The sequence below is a fragment of the Chelonoidis abingdonii genome, chromosome 11 (assembly GCF_003597395.2).
Source record: "Chelonoidis abingdonii isolate Lonesome George chromosome 11, CheloAbing_2.0, whole genome shotgun sequence".
Classification (NCBI taxonomy): Eukaryota; Metazoa; Chordata; order Testudines; family Testudinidae; genus Chelonoidis; species Chelonoidis abingdonii.
Window position 1 is genome coordinate 17,868,742 of NC_133779.1, and position 14,508 is coordinate 17,883,249.

The following is a 14,508-nucleotide window of genomic DNA, read 5'->3' on the forward strand; positions in this document are numbered from 1 at the left end:
CTCACAGGACGTGACCGTTGGGGGGACGGAGCGCGCGCCCTCCCCCTCAGCTTCCGGCCGCCAATCAGCGCTCGGTGGCGGGAAGGGGTGTGGCCTGCGTAGCCTCGCTCTCATTCTCGCTTCTCCCGCCGACGTCGAGGCAGCAGCAGCAGCAGCAGCTCCAGCTCCGCCGCGCTCCGCTCCGACCCATCCCGGTGAGCGCCGCTGCCCGCCTGCTCGCGGGGCCGGCAGCGGGGAGAGGCTGGGGGGGCGGCGGGGCGATTGAGCGGCCTGGCCGGGGAGAGGGAAGCGGGAGGCGGGGGTCAAAATTTGGCGCCGCGCTTCGCCGCGCCGCTCGGCTGGGCCTTGGCTTGCCAGGGTGTGCCAATGTCGGGGAAGAAGCGCTGCGCGTTGCGCATTGCGGCGGCGGGCGCCGACGGTGGCGGCGCGCAGGCGCGGCCCGCGTTCCTGGCCTCGAGGCGGGGCGGCTGCGCGGAGGTGGGCGGTGGAAGGGCCGCGCGCGCGCTGGGAGCCCCCTCGCATGCGCCTGGATACGCGCGCGCGCGCGGCCCTGAGGAAGCCTGGGGTGGTCGCCACGTGCGGCGACCGGGCCCCACGTGCTCGCTGCCATCTTGATGGGACTGGGGGCGGGAGGGGATCGCGCCCCCGCTGGGGATCGTGGGGCAACAGCGCCCCCCAGCCTCGTGGGGGGGGGCCGCTCCTCCCCCCACCTGGAGGGAGCTGCCCCCCCATTGCGGAGTCTGGCTCTCCGTGGGGGGGGCTGCAGGTGACTCCCCCAGCATCGCTTGCAGCTCCGCCTCTGGGGGCTGTTCCGCTGCTCCCCGGACTGCGGCTGGCTCCCGATCCTCCTGGATCCTCCCGATCCTCGCTGCATCCGGCGTCCCTGGCCTTGGGAGAACTCCTCTTTGGCGGGTATCCGTGTAAATCTGTCGAATCCCTTCTCTGGCAGCACCCATCTTACTGTCTGCGCCTTTCTGGTGATGGTGATATTTTTTCCTCTAGTTTGCGTGTCCATTGAAATCGATGTTTGTTAACATTTGCCAGTAAAAATCAAATCTAACCTTCGGTTTACCATAGAGCCAGGTGGGGCGGGAGGATGCCCGTGTGCAAGGCTCTGTACACGTGTACAGCAAAAAGAACTCTTGCCTCAAGGATCTCACCATCTAAGTATAAGAGGAGAGATAACAGATGGCGACAGGCATATGGGGGAGATACAAGGAAACAATGAGACAATATTGATTGGTAGTGGTTTTAGCACACCAGCGGCCAGGCTGTTGAGAGTTTGGGGTGTGGGGTTGGGTTTTTTGTAGGTATCAGGAGGGATTTGACAATAGCTAATGGGGTAGCTCTGCAGATCTCCACAGGGAGAACTCCCAAGTGGGAGGGGAGTCATGGGCGAAAGCATTTTCGAACAAGCCCCGTCATTCAACAAGTGGGAGCCACGTGGAACTGTGCGTGGATACCAAATGAGGGCTGATGGGCCATGAAAGGGCCAAAAAAGAGAACAAGGTCGCTCATGTCTGAGGCAGTAGAGGAGGAGGAAATGGTGGAATGGGACACGGGATAACTTGGTCTGTAGCAGCCCTGAGGTCTCATACACACAAGAAATTCCCCCTCATTTCATTGATGATGGCACTTGCACTGAGTTTGTGGCTCTCTGAAGAGCTTTAATAGTGCCTGCCACTGGAAATGATATGCCAGGCAAACCAGGACCACCGGTCGGCTCTACCATTGGGCAACTGATCTGACGTGGGGCTGCACAGATGGGGTTTGGGGCAAGCACTTGTCTGCATGGGACAATTGGCCTGATGAGGTATAGGGCAGGAATACTGGGCTAAATATACCATTTCCTTGATCTGACAATCTCAACGGCTCATGTGATGCCTATTAAACTGCAATTTTTCCACTAAGCCGGGTGTTCATTTCGGAGCCTCTCTGCCCCTGTCCTGATTGACCAAGTGTTCCCATCATCTGCAGGTGACTTCAGTCATGGCATCTGACGAAGGCAAGCTCTTCATCGGAGGACTCAGCTTCGACACCAATGAGCAGAACCTGGAGCAGCTTTTCTCCCCGTATGGTGACATAGCAGAAGGTGAGTTTGCCTGTCATCCAACCCCACAGCAGAAAAACAACCCCCTCGCTAGGAGCCTGGTGACACCCATGACTCAGCCGTGGAAATCTTAAAACATGCAGCCTGCCTGTTAGCATGGGGGCTGCTTATGCATAAATGGAGGCAGGTCTTCAGGTGTTTGAGTGAAGTGCTGGGAGAGGAGAGGTTGGCATGGCTTAAATATTGCTGTGGTTATGTCTTAACAAGGGCACCAGACAGGAAAGTGGATTTCTTCATGGAAAGCGCCTCTTCCCTGCAGGGAAAACATCAATATTTTGGCTGAAAAGTCCAGAAAGTTTCAGGTTGGGCTGAAAACGGGGCTTGCTGGTGCTCATTCAGCCAGCTCTAGCTAACGAGTAGAGACTTGTGGGAATCTGCTTTGCGTCTTCCGATCATAACCTGGGCTCGGACCAGCCACGTAGTCCCGTGGCAGGCGAAGATTGTGCCTGAAAGTGGCTCGAGCGAGAGCAATTGAACTGAATTGTCACAAAGAACAGTCCAACTTTAACGCCAGCTCGCTTTCAAGCGGTCACATCCTGGGGCCGGCAGTGTAATGTTAGCCATGCTGGTCCCAGGATAGGAGAGACACAAGGTGGGCGAGGCGATACCTTTTAATGGGCCATCTTCTGTTGGGCAAAGAGACAAGCTTGCGAGCCACAGATGTCCTGTGTAGCTGGAAAGCTTCTCTCTCTGCCAGATATTACTTCCCACCTACCTGGGACCAGTCTGGTTACAGCTACACTGCACACATTTGTAAGCTGTCAGTTACTGTTGAGTAAGGGCCAGACAAGAACAGACTCCGGCTTTGTCTGTCCAGGGCAGGAGAGCAGAAAGGCCTTGCCCTGAGGAGCAGAGTGGGAGAAAGGGTTGACCCCACCAGCAGAGACATCCATCAATGGGATGGCAACGAACACTGAGTTTTTGGAGGGGATCAATGAAATGTAAATTAAAGGGGAAGAGGACATTGATTGAAGGGGCAGGGCTAGGGGAATGAAGCGGAGGTGAGAGATGGGAGAGCTCTGGCTCCTCTCTGCAGTCGCCCCCACCCACACAGGACACCGGGGGGGTTCTCTCCTGCACTGGTCTAGGTTGGGGGCAATGCTGGGTGAGAGGGTTGGCCCCAGCTGGGTCCCATTTTACCCCCATGCCCCTCCAACACTGTCCCCGCTTTGGCTGTTTCTGCCCTGGCCGGCTGGAGTCTGGTGTCTCCAGCGTGTCGCCCTGACTTGTAAAGCATTGCGCAAAGGGGGAGTCTCACCCCCTCTTAAAGTGAGCCCCCCCCCCCAGAGTCAATCACTGGACTCCTCTCCCAGGCTGTCTCCCTCTGCGCCTCGGATCCCTGGCACTACAAAATGGGTGAGATGGCTCCAGGAGGCCGGGGGGACGGACGGACAGGGGGTGTTGACCAGACACCATGGTGACAGGTGACACCAGTTAGGAGGGTTGTCTCACAGTGTGGGAGGGTGAAAGTGCAGGCACCCCACTATGATCCTGGCCCCTGTCAGTGTGCACAAAACCAGTGGCTTGTAAAGCCTCAGAATTAACTCAGACCAAGGCAGGATGTGAATGATGTGAAGCCCAGCTGCTGTTCCTGACTATTTCCATGTGTGGATGGGCCCAGCCATGGGGCACTGTGAGCAGGATCTCTAGGGCACATCTTGGCTGCAGCTAGCCTGGGGGCAGCATCCATGCTGCCAAGCTGGACCCCTACGCTGGGATCCCTGGCGGGGTGTTCCATGCCCTGACAGGAGCCTGACGCCCTACCTCTCACTCTCCCAGTGGTGGTAGTGAAGGACCGGGAGACCCAGAGATCCAGAGGCTTTGGCTTCATCACCTACCGCCGTCCAGAGGATGCCAAGGACGCCATGAGAGCTATGAATGGGGAGGTGAGTGGGGGCCAGTCATCCATTTCCCCCCAACCCTCCAAATCACAGGCATCAATGCCAGAGCACCCGCGGGAGACATCAGTTGCCGTGTGCCTCCGCCCCGTCTCCCCACAGCTGGCCTGCTCTTCTGTCAAACATGCTTCCAGCAGCCCTGTACGTGGGGGGACCCACAGGCAGCAGCTCGGGTGCAGTAAAGGGGGCTGGGAGCTTGACAAGCCAGCCGCCCCTGAGCCGAGTGAAAAGCTTTTCCAGGCCCAGTCTGTGCTCCCCAGACACCCTCACTGGGCTGTGGCTCTGGAGGCAGCGCTCCTGGGTGTGCACATAGCCAGTCATGGACAGCAGAGAGGCTGCAGGTCAGTAGCCCAGGCAGCAGACATGGTTGCCTGGAGCTGAGAAGATCTAGGCTGATCTCATCTGTAGCCCAGCCATTAGATTGCCCCCAGCTGCCCGAGACTTTAGTTAGACCAAAGCATTTTAGCCCCTGGGAGGCAGTGAAGCCAGGGTGCCACCAAGGGCAAGGATTTGGCAAGGTGGGATTCCCGGTTGTCCCCACAGGTGACCCGTGCCACAGAGGAAGGTGAGAACCCCCAGGGTCCCCACTGATCCACCTGACCCCAAATCTGAGCATGACAGGGCTGCCAGGCCCCGAATTGGGGTTGCCCCCTCGCTCACAACTGGGGCTGTTGCTCTGAGGCCGTATGCTTCAGAAGAAGGCATGTGGTGGATGGGACCCAACAGATCCATCCGGCCTGACTCAGCAGCTGACCTGCTGCAGCCCTGACGCATGAGGGCGTCTTACACTCATGGTCTGCATCCCCGGCTCTGTCGCAGCCCCCTCCTTTCCTGCTGGGCCTGCGAAGCCACTTCTAACCGCATCCTTTCCTCTCCCCAGTCTGTGGACGGGCGCCAGATCCGAGTTGACCAGGCTGGGAAATCATCTCGTGGCTCTTCAGGGGGTAGAGGCCGTGGTGGCTTCTCAAGAGGTGAGTGTCTTCATCCCCCTCATTCCCCTCCCCCCCCATCTGTGCCAACCCCCAGGTGCAGCCAGTGCCAAATGCCCCCTCCTTCTTTCTCCACTGCAGGAGGCGGGGACCGAGGCTATGGTGGTGGCCGTTACGACAACCGAAGTGGAGGCTATGGCGGGTCCAGGGATTACTATGGCAGCAGGTGAGCGGGCCTGGGGGGTTCTGTGATCTGGTTTTGATAGTAGCTAGAGGATGATCTGGGGGCGGGGGGGTATTCAGGACGGCCTGTTTGTAACTAGCGACCAGCCGAGATTGGAGCCCTGTTCGCTCTTCTGCCAAGTGGGGTGGGTTACCCCATGTCTTTCACCCGACTCGTCGTGTGGCATGTTGGGGAGAGAATCCGGCCGAGTCTCCCTCCCCAGCTTCCTGTGGCCTTTGCAGGCCACCTCCGGGAGTGAGGCTGTGACCCTGGCACTGCCCGTGGGTGTGAAATTAGCACACGAGCAATGCTGGAACTGCAGGAGGTGGGCAGAGAGCCTGTGGGACTCTACTGCTAGCGTTCCTGGCCCTCCGTCGTCTGATCTAACTAGATCCCTTGCAACCTCCCCACTGCAACTAAGATCCCCTGGCTGGGGTCCCGGTTTCACGCCTCGCTTTCCCCACAGGAATCAGGGAGGCTATGGGGACCGCTACTCCGGAGGCTCCTATAGAGACAGCTACGACAACTAGGGTGAGTCTCTGTCCTGAAGTAACCAGCCTGAGCCGCCCGGTCTCTTCCGTCCATCCTGCCCGCCGTCTAGCCTAAATGCATGTGGAGACTCTAACCCACCAGGGACTTGTAATCCATCCAGCTTCTCTCTTAAAGGGGTGCTGTTGGGCCGTCTTATAAAACCCCAGAGCCGCCTTTAACCCGACTGGGGGAAAACACCTGCCAAACTGTAAGTTTGTAGGGGGATTTAATGCCCCACCTTCACGCAGGACTTACTCCACACCAGTGGGGGCTGCAGACGATGCCCAACCAAGGAAATAAGCGACGGCTGGAAGCCGACCTGGGTCCTTTTAAGAACAGCATCCTCCTGCCCCCCCCACCCCGCCCCGCCCGCCCCAGGGAGGGACGCGGGGCGCGAAATGCCACCGGCATGTCTGAATGCCACAGTGCCTTTACCATTCTACCTGCTTCTTATCCTCAGCCCGGCAATGAACAACAGCCCTTCCCGAACTGAGATCGTCCTTCCAATGGCCGTATTTATAAAGATTTTTGAAGCTTCGCTGAATCTTACTGTTTAGTTACATCCGCCTGTACTTTTCCCTTTTGTAGCCTGGTCACATGCAGCCCCGGGAGGGGAGGCCCGTTCCAGGGGCCTCCCCCTCTCTTCCATCTCCCCTTCCCCTCCCCCCCTGCAAAGCAAAGATCAGGCTGGTTTCAGAAGTTCTTAAGCATTTGGGGATCTGTTTCTTCTTTTCAATTTGGCTTCTTTTAATTGGCCACAATGGGAGGTGGGGCCTGCCTCTGACCTGCGGAGCATGAGCTGTGGAGGGGTTTTCACTTTTTTTTATAACACCTTTGTAGTTTTGTAAATTTTCTTTAGCATGTAGAAGGGGAGAGGCAAATCTCTCAGTTAGAACAAAGGGAGACTCACGACTCGTGTGCAAAAGGTATTTTTCCTGCGAGATGTAACCGAGCCCGAGCTTAGATTTGCAAAAACTTTCCGCGAGAGGTTCTCGAAAATGTTTGTTTATATCGTCCCTTTTTTTTACTGGAAGAAGCGCTCATAATTCCATTGATACTGTGTTTTTTGAAGTGGTGAAGGAATTCCTGTATTCAGTTCTTCGGCTTTACGGAGCCTATTAAAGACAGTCCGAAACAAACTCTCTGCTCTCGACCTTTTGCCAGTAGCGAAGATGGCCAAAGCTGGACGGGGTTGTGGATGTTAGAGAGGGTGGAGCGACAGGAATTCGATCACAGGATGACTGAGCTGTCAAGATGGCTGTGAAAAAGACCACCCTAAGAACAGCCATCCAGCCCTGTATCCTGTCTCAAGGGGAACGTACAGATCAGGGCGATTATGGAGTAATTCGCTCCTCTCTGCCTCCCCCGGCTTCTGGTAGTCGGAAGTTTAGAGTGGCCCCAAGCGTGTGTCCCTGAGGGTATGCCAGATGGGCGGGACTCGGGGAAGGGCTCTCCTGGGCCCTCATCTCTGCTCCCGTTGGCACTTCCAGAGCCCTGGTAAGAATCCGGCTCTGCCTGTTGACCTAGGGCAACCTGCCAGGGAGCTGGGTCTGGCCCGGCCAGACACAGTCGCATTGGGCAGGGCTGAATTCGGCCTGCGTGTAGCTAGCTCTCTCCTGACCTGGCCCACCGGCAGAATTCTGTTAGCGTGTGAGACCCAGACCACGGCTGACCCGCATGGGGTTTGAGGTAACGCCTGCTCCCACATTCCTCCTCCTCCTCCCCTAGGCCGGTCTGACACTTCCCTTGGGGGCAGCCTGACCCCCCAAGGCTCCATTCCAGATCCTTTAGCCATCCCTTGCGAAGCAGCTGTGCCACAGCGGGTAAGGGAGGGCAGGAAAATAGACTGGTGGCGGGACACCGGTGCCCCCAGTGAACCCCTGAAAACACCCACGGCTTATTACTCAACCTGGGAGACCCACCTGGAGCTGGTCTTGTGCCCGCTCTCACCGTGGCGCTGCATTGGCTCTTGAGAGAGCATGTCCACCCCGCTGCCACTTTGCACTCAAATGACAATTTTCAAGGGCAGAAGAGGAGCACAGCTGGGAACAACCCTGAGAGAGGCTGGCTGAAAGGCTAGGAGCAAGGAAACTTCCGGGCTCTGGAAATAGCAGGGATGGCCAAGGGAAATCGCTGACTCCAGCACCAAGTTCTCCAGCAGAACCCTTCAGTTTGGCTTGCTAATAGGGTAAAAAGGGATGAGATCGGAACAGCCGAGCTGCGTCCACCTAGCCCAGCATCCTGTCTGACAGCAGCCGGTGCCAGAGGGAATGAGCAGAACGGGGCAATTAGCAAGTGATCCATCCCTTGTCTATAGATTCTGGCACTTGGAATGTGGGCTTCCCTCCCTGACTGTCTTGGCTAATAGCCACTGAGGGACCTATCCAGGAACTTCTCTTTCTTGAGCCTAGTTCTACTTTTGGCCTTTACAATGTTCCCTGGCAAGGAGTTCACTTGTGTTGGGTTAAGATCCTTTTTGTCTGTTTGAAACCTGCCTGTTTCATCAGGTGCCTCCAGGTTTGTGTGTCATGTGAAGGGATAAAAACATTGAATGTTTCCCTAGTCACTGTCTTCACCCCACGCATGGATTTTCTAGACCTCACACATCCCCAATGAGTCATATCTCCTACGGTGAACAGTCCCCGTCTCTTTAATCTCTCCTCTCATGGAAGCTGTTCCATGTCCTGGTTGTTTTGGTTGCCCTTTTCTGCACCTTTTCCAATTCTGATACAGCTCAGCTTTTCCTGGCTAATTCTGCAGGTGGCAGAGGGCCCTTTGCCCTTGGGTGGGATTCATGCTGCGTTCTGAGCCCGGCAGCATCACCCTTGGCATCAGCATTGGCGTTATAGCTGTGGCCTGCACGGACGCTCATCTGGGGCTGGCCTGAAGGCAGCAAGATCTGGGGGCAGTACGAACCCTTTCATCCCCTGCTGGGGTAGAAGGGAACCAGACTAAAGCTTTTCTTCCCCAGAGCCAGGGGGAGTCTGTGCTTGGCTGCCTTTGGGGGCTGGAACCACCCCAGTGCCCCCTGGCTTCCAGCTGTTGAGTGTCACTCTGCACCTGGGTCTCCTGGGAAGTTGAGTCACCAGAGGGAAGTTGATGGGGGGGAGATTAGCAGAGCTGGGAGCTGATCTTGGAGTGGGGGATCAGAGCAGGAGGGGGCTGGGAGCCAGGTCTCTCACAACTGTAGCTCTGGGAGGTGAGTGAGGTCTGGGTGGGGATCCAAGACTCACTTCTATCCCTGAGTGTCAGCCTTATAATAGCTGTTTGGGGGCTGGGATCCTCTCGGAGCATTAGAGGGTTGAAGGTGGGCCTAATGCAAATGGAAGACTCTTCTCAAGCCATCAAATGGTTTCCTTCCCGGGAAGGGCGTTTTGCACTGTCTCACCACTTGTGATGGGGCAGCGAGCTGCACCCTCGAAGCTAGGAGGGTACTTAGAAGAGCTGTGAGAATGGTGGCTATTATTTGTTTCAAGGACATCTCTCCTGGGACAATCCTGGTATCAGGAGAAATTCACCTGAGTTCCTGTTATTGGGCCCCCACGTGGCTCAAGTCTTCAAGTCTCCCATTTGCCAAACATGAGATCCTAGAACTGGACGGGACTCGAGGTCTACACAGTTCTCATGGTTCTCAAAGCCCATCTGCGGCTTGTTCAGGGAGGTGTTGGCTGCCCTTCCCGCAGCGCCCACACGCCTAGAGTGGAGAACTGCAGCCAGTGGGAGCTGCTGTCGGCCGAACCTTTGGACGCAGCAGGTAAACAAACCGGCCTGGCCCACCAGGAGCTTTCCCTGAGCAAGTGGCAGAGGGACTGGCTTTGAGAACCACTGGTCTAGACCACGGTAGGGAACCCATAGGCTGCATCTGCCGTTGCTTAATTTCATCTGGCCCTTGGCAAGTCTGATTCCCCCCCCCCTCCCCTCCCCCCCCCCCCCCGTCGGGCTGTAAGCGCAGCTCATCCTGCTGCTGTGTGGAACCCCCAACCTTGGTTCTCCCCCTACGGGGCTGTCCGCAGAGCTGAACACCCTGCTACAGCTCACGCCTCCCCGATGACCGTGTGAGGTTGAACATATATGTTAAAGTAAAAACTTGGGGGGCTGGGGGCAGGTTGCAAACTGATTTTTTTTTCTGCTGGGTCAGTGGCCTATGATAGAGAAAAGGTTCCCCTCTTGATCTAGACCGTCCTGCCCTCTCCACCCTCCTTCCCTTGGGCTGATCACCATTATAAATGGGGGGGGGGGCCTGTTCCAAGCTCAGATGTGGCTGGATTGAACTTTGAGGGAGGTGTGTTTCCCTGCTACAAAGAGGTAGCATTCGATGCAGGAAAAAAACAGCATCAGGAGGACCAGAGTTCAACCCCCCCCGTGCTGGACCTGCTGGAAGCAGACCCTGCAGGTAGGTGAGGGGTGCAGTGTTTGAGAATCAGGTGGGGCGGTGTCAGAGTGCACTCTACCTTTCAGATCTGTTGCACCTCAATGAGGGTTGGGGTCTTCCCTCCCCCCACCCTAGCTCATCAGCACTGCAGGGGTTAGCAGAGAATGACTTATTGCCACCGGAAATACAGAAATAGAAACCAGTCATGCCTGGAAACTGGCCTAGTGCATAAAGACTGAATAATTGAGGTTGTTACGTCCAGCCCCTTGCCTGACTGCTTTACAACGGACCCCAGTGCCCTCGAGGCCAGGGGTCAGCAACCTTTCAGGTTTCACGTGCCAGTCATGCATTGTAATGTTTTTAGGTCTTTCTGTAATGTGTCTATAATATAGAACTAAACCATCCTTGTATGTAAACTGAATAAGGTTTTTAAAATGTTGAAGATTAATTTAAAATTAAAATGCAGAGCTCCCCCTCCCCATCCCCGGAAGAGGCCAGGACCCAGCAGGGTGTGAAAATCAGCTTGTGTGCTGCCTTTGGCACATGAGCCATAGCCTAGAAGAGTAGGCAACCTATCTTGCCACCTAGGCAGGGTTGTGTGACAGTCTGTTACACCAAATATCACAAGTGTGTGGTTAACTACCAGTCCCAAAGGACTCGCCAGGTCACTTGCACTTTAGCTCTGACACCAAAGCCAACACCAAAGCCCATTCTGGAGATTTATTAAAGGAAAAGATTGAAGTTAGAGCAGGTGAGACACACACATGAGTAGGCTACGGGCATGTTTCCTCCTATGGACCCCAAACAAACCATTTTTTGTTTTCAGAAGCCTGGCTTAGCCCTGGGTAACACCATAGCCAGAGAAGCATGGACCCTGCTCAGCTGTGCAACCTTCTTGTGAAGGGAGACACATTTCTGCACGGGTGGGACCAGGGATCCTGAAAATTCTTTGCTGCCAGCGTAATACTAGGGCAATGAGGGTCTGGGGGGACTTTGGAATAACCCGTTACAGCATTACTGTATCTGCATTTTCCCATGCTATCCTTGCTGTTGCATCATTTCCCTGACATCCTCCAACCCCACCCCTGTAATAAATAAAGAGTATTTCAGTTGTTGAAACATTGACTTTTTATTGCACAAACCAAATACAGTAACCTTGGGTAAACTGATAAAACTGTGAGGGGAGAAACCAAGCCAGCCTGGCTGTGATAGGGCAGTTTTGTCCGTCAAAGGTCTTCAAAAAGCTGCTCTTTGCTGGTAGCAATCACCTTCTGTGCAAAAGTTTAGGGGAGGGAGGTTGGGAAATGGGCCATGTTTGCAGGCCCTTCTGCAGAGGGAGTTTAGCCTCAAGCTGTTTTCTCTTGAAGCTCAACCAGATGCCTCAGCATTGGTCCTTCAGAAGGTGCAACTCAATAATGGGGCATTTCAATTATTCTCATATTGACTGGGTACATGTCACCTCAGGATGGGACATGGAGATAGTTTCTTGACACCTTAAATGACTGCTGGTTCTGGAACCCATTAGAGGGGCAATTCTTGATTTAGTCCTAAGTGGAACACAGGAGCTGGTCCAAGAGGTGAATATAGCTGGAGGGCTTGGTTAGTGATCGTTAGATTAAATACTATTGAATTTAATTATCAGAGCTGGGAACGACACAAAAATGAGGTTAGTGAAACAAATGAAAGGGTGCAGTGCCCCAAAACTTAAATACCTGCAAGGTGCGTGGAAAGACACCATAGAGGCTCAACTTAAATGTATCCCCAAACTAAACCACCAAAAGAGGCACCATGGCTAAACATGTAAAAGATGCCGAGAGAGGCAGAAAAGCATCCTTTAAAAAGTGGAAGTTAAATCCTAGGCCACGTGACAACTACCTGATTAATCACATTGTTTTACGGTTTATACAACTGATTTTATTAAATCGATTTAGGCGTCCACACTAGATCCTTAATTCGAATTTGTTGCATCCATGAATACACAAGACTAGCATCGATTTCAGAGCGGTGCCACTGGTGGTAGCTGTTCCACAGCTATCCCTAGTCCCAACTTCCGTGGTTTGAGAGCCAGTGCCTTGATGGGGCAAAACATTTGTCCCAGGTGGTTGCTGGGTACAGGGCCTCACCCCTCCTTTGGAAAACGCAGCAGCCAACCATTTCGCGCCTTTTTCCTGGGCAGTGAGGAGAGCAAACGCCATGCACAGCAAGCATAGGACCCTGCTGAGATCAGTAACGCATTCGTGCAAGTTGTAACACTCACACACGATCTATTTGTTCTATGTAAGCCTGAACGGCAAATTCAGGAGGGGAGGCAGCTTACACCGACAAAGCGATATGACATGGAGATGATTTCTCCCTAACGTGGGACCCGCTTATTGGAGCTACTGTGGTAATGGGGCAGCTTCTGTCTTGAAACGCCGATTTGGGCACGGGAAGCGAAGCACAGACTGGTGGGCCGCTTAGTTTTGCAGGTGTGGGCGATTACCCAGTGGCTCAAAACTTTCGCAATGCGTTAAAAAAGGAGCACTTTCCTTGAACTTTGTGACTTGCTTTCCCCTGCCCTGAAACGCTTAATACTTAAGTGAGGAGCAGCCCTCACAGTGGAGAAGCGAAGTGCATATAGGGCCTTCTGGAAGCTTGGAACCTCCAGACAGCTACCAGTCAGTCGGAATCAATTTGAGGAGTGGGGAAAATCTACTGTGGGCGCTGCGTGATCAAGTAGCCAAAGCAATCGTTAAGCTGCTGCTACGGAAAGGTGGTGACTCTGGGAAACTACAGTCATAGTGAGATGGGATGTTGCAATGGGATTCCTAACTGTGGAGGCCATAGATGAACCCATATCCCTTCTGGCCCCAGAGCACCAGGAGGCACCCAGTACATTAAACCGCCCAGGGGTACTTTTCAATGGTGCTGCAAGCACTGGTGGGATCACAAGGGAGTTCACCAACCACCACATGGGCCAGAGGGTTCATGACATCTCCATCTTCAGAAACACAGCTCTCTTTAAACCGGCTGCAAGGATTACTTCCCAGACCAGAAAATAACATTTGGCGATGTTGAGATGCCTGTCTACTGGAGACCCAAGACCTACCCTTGATGCCATGGCTCAATGAAGCCATTAACCAGCAGCTTGCGTTGGTCAGGAGGGTTCAATACAGGCTGAAGCACGGGCGCCAGGATTGTGGGTAGAAATTGCATTTGGCCGTAAGGGGCGCTTCCAATCATTACTTACTCGCTTAGAACATCAGCAAAGAATGTCCCCATTGCTATTGCTCGGTTGCTGTGTGCTCCACAATCTCTGTGAGAGTAATGGGGAGACCTTTCTGGCGGGGTGGGAGGCTGAGGCAAATCACCTGGCCGACTGACTACAAGCAGCAGACACCAGGCGATAAGAGGACACCAGGAGGCCAGTGCGCATCAGAGAAGAGCCTTGAAAAGTAGTTTCAGCACGGCCGGGTCGGATTTGTGCTCGCAGTGGTTGTTTCCCTTGATGAACACTCCTGCCTCTATTGACTCCTCCAAGCAACCCCTTCCCCCTTTATTCAGCTTTGCTGAGGGAAATAAAGTCAGTATATTTAAAATCCTTTTTCTGTATCTTAAAAGTCTTAGCTATCGAATTCTTAATTCATCACCCTGGTCCTGATTTAAAAAAGTGGCACAGGAATTATTATTATCCTGCATGGTTGGGGGGAGTGATTATTTAAGCACATTTCAGTCAGCCGTTTGTCCATGGGTGGTGGTGTGCCCCACGCGTCTTCTTAACAATGTCTGGGTGAGGGAGGTATGAACGATGGGGAGCTTTGAGGGTAGTATAAACATGGGGCTGCAGTGGCCATCTGTTAACCCCACTTGCTTGTTCCTGAACGGATCCACATTGCGCCCTGAGGTATCTCAGTTTTGATCCAGCGGCCAGAGCTCCAGCGTTGCATCACGCCATCGCTGATCTATCCTGCCTAACACCTCTTGATCTTTCCTGCCGCCACCTCTCTTCTTCCTGCTGTCTTCCTGTCGCCACCTCTTCTTCTTCTGCCGCCAATCTCTATTCTCGAGCGTCTTCTCCTACCATCGGTCGACTGGATCTGTCCTGTATTTTTGCTTCACTTCCTTCAATCATTCTGATGAGCTCTGTCACTGCAGGTTACTTCATGATTTCATGAAAACATTTCATTCGAGTTCTCTTTCTCCTCGCCTTACTCTTAGCTAGCCTTACCGGATAGGTACCAAGGACAGGACAAGTGTTGCAGCTGCATGGGGGGAGAGAGAAAATAACAGGGCGCGACGTATGTAAAAAGCTACACTTTTTTACAGACAACTGCTTGTAACTCTTTCAAGTGGATAAAACTTTTGCACCTTTTACATTAGCACATGTTGATTTCCTACAAGGTCGTATTTTGCATCCTATTAATAATGATTGTCCTGTGTCCCTTAGGTGTACTCAGAGCACACTG

General features: G+C 54.0%; 1 protein-coding gene and 1 long non-coding RNA gene across 3 annotated transcripts in view; one reads left to right on the top strand and one right to left on the bottom strand.

The window, feature by feature from the left end:
* The first annotated feature begins 68 nt into the window (after positions 1-68).
* On the top strand, positions 69-6,830 carry LOC116826567 (RNA-binding protein 3-like). Of its 2 annotated transcripts, none has more exons than XM_032783371.2 (7): positions 69-194; positions 1,978-2,092; positions 3,890-3,996; positions 4,889-4,979; positions 5,079-5,163; positions 5,627-5,691; positions 6,152-6,830. In XM_032783371.2, exons 2-6 carry the CDS (start codon positions 1,990-1,992, stop codon positions 5,688-5,690), a joined length of 450 nt encoding a protein of 149 aa, XP_032639262.1. In that variant the 5' UTR covers positions 69-194; positions 1,978-1,989; the 3' UTR covers position 5,691; positions 6,152-6,830. The 2 variants fall into 2 exon arrangements, with proteins under 2 accessions (XP_032639262.1, XP_032639263.1); XM_032783372.2 differs by having other exon boundaries at positions 5,827-6,229.
* The window catches only part of LOC142047512 (uncharacterized), a 79,601-nt gene continuing 71,336 nt past the window's right edge, over positions 6,244-14,508 (bottom strand). Inside the window, exon 2 of the long non-coding RNA XR_012656783.1 lies at positions 6,244-6,323. This is a non-coding gene — a long non-coding RNA (uncharacterized LOC142047512). The remainder of the gene's footprint in view (positions 6,324-14,508) is intronic.

What these genes read in the sequence shown, in the direction of transcription:
- LOC116826567 (XM_032783371.2), top strand. Translation starts at nt 1,990, where the DNA reads ATGGCATCTGACGAAGGCAAGCTCTTCATCGGAGGACTCAGCTTCGAC. An exon ending in GTATGGTGACATAGCAGAAG is followed by an intron (nt 2,093 to 3,889) that starts GTGAGTTTGCCT and finishes TCACTCTCCCAG; the next exon opens with TGGTGGTAGTGAAGGACCGG. An exon ending in AGGGATTACTATGGCAGCAG is followed by an intron (nt 5,164 to 5,626) that starts GTGAGCGGGCCT and finishes CTTTCCCCACAG; the next exon opens with GAATCAGGGAGGCTATGGGG.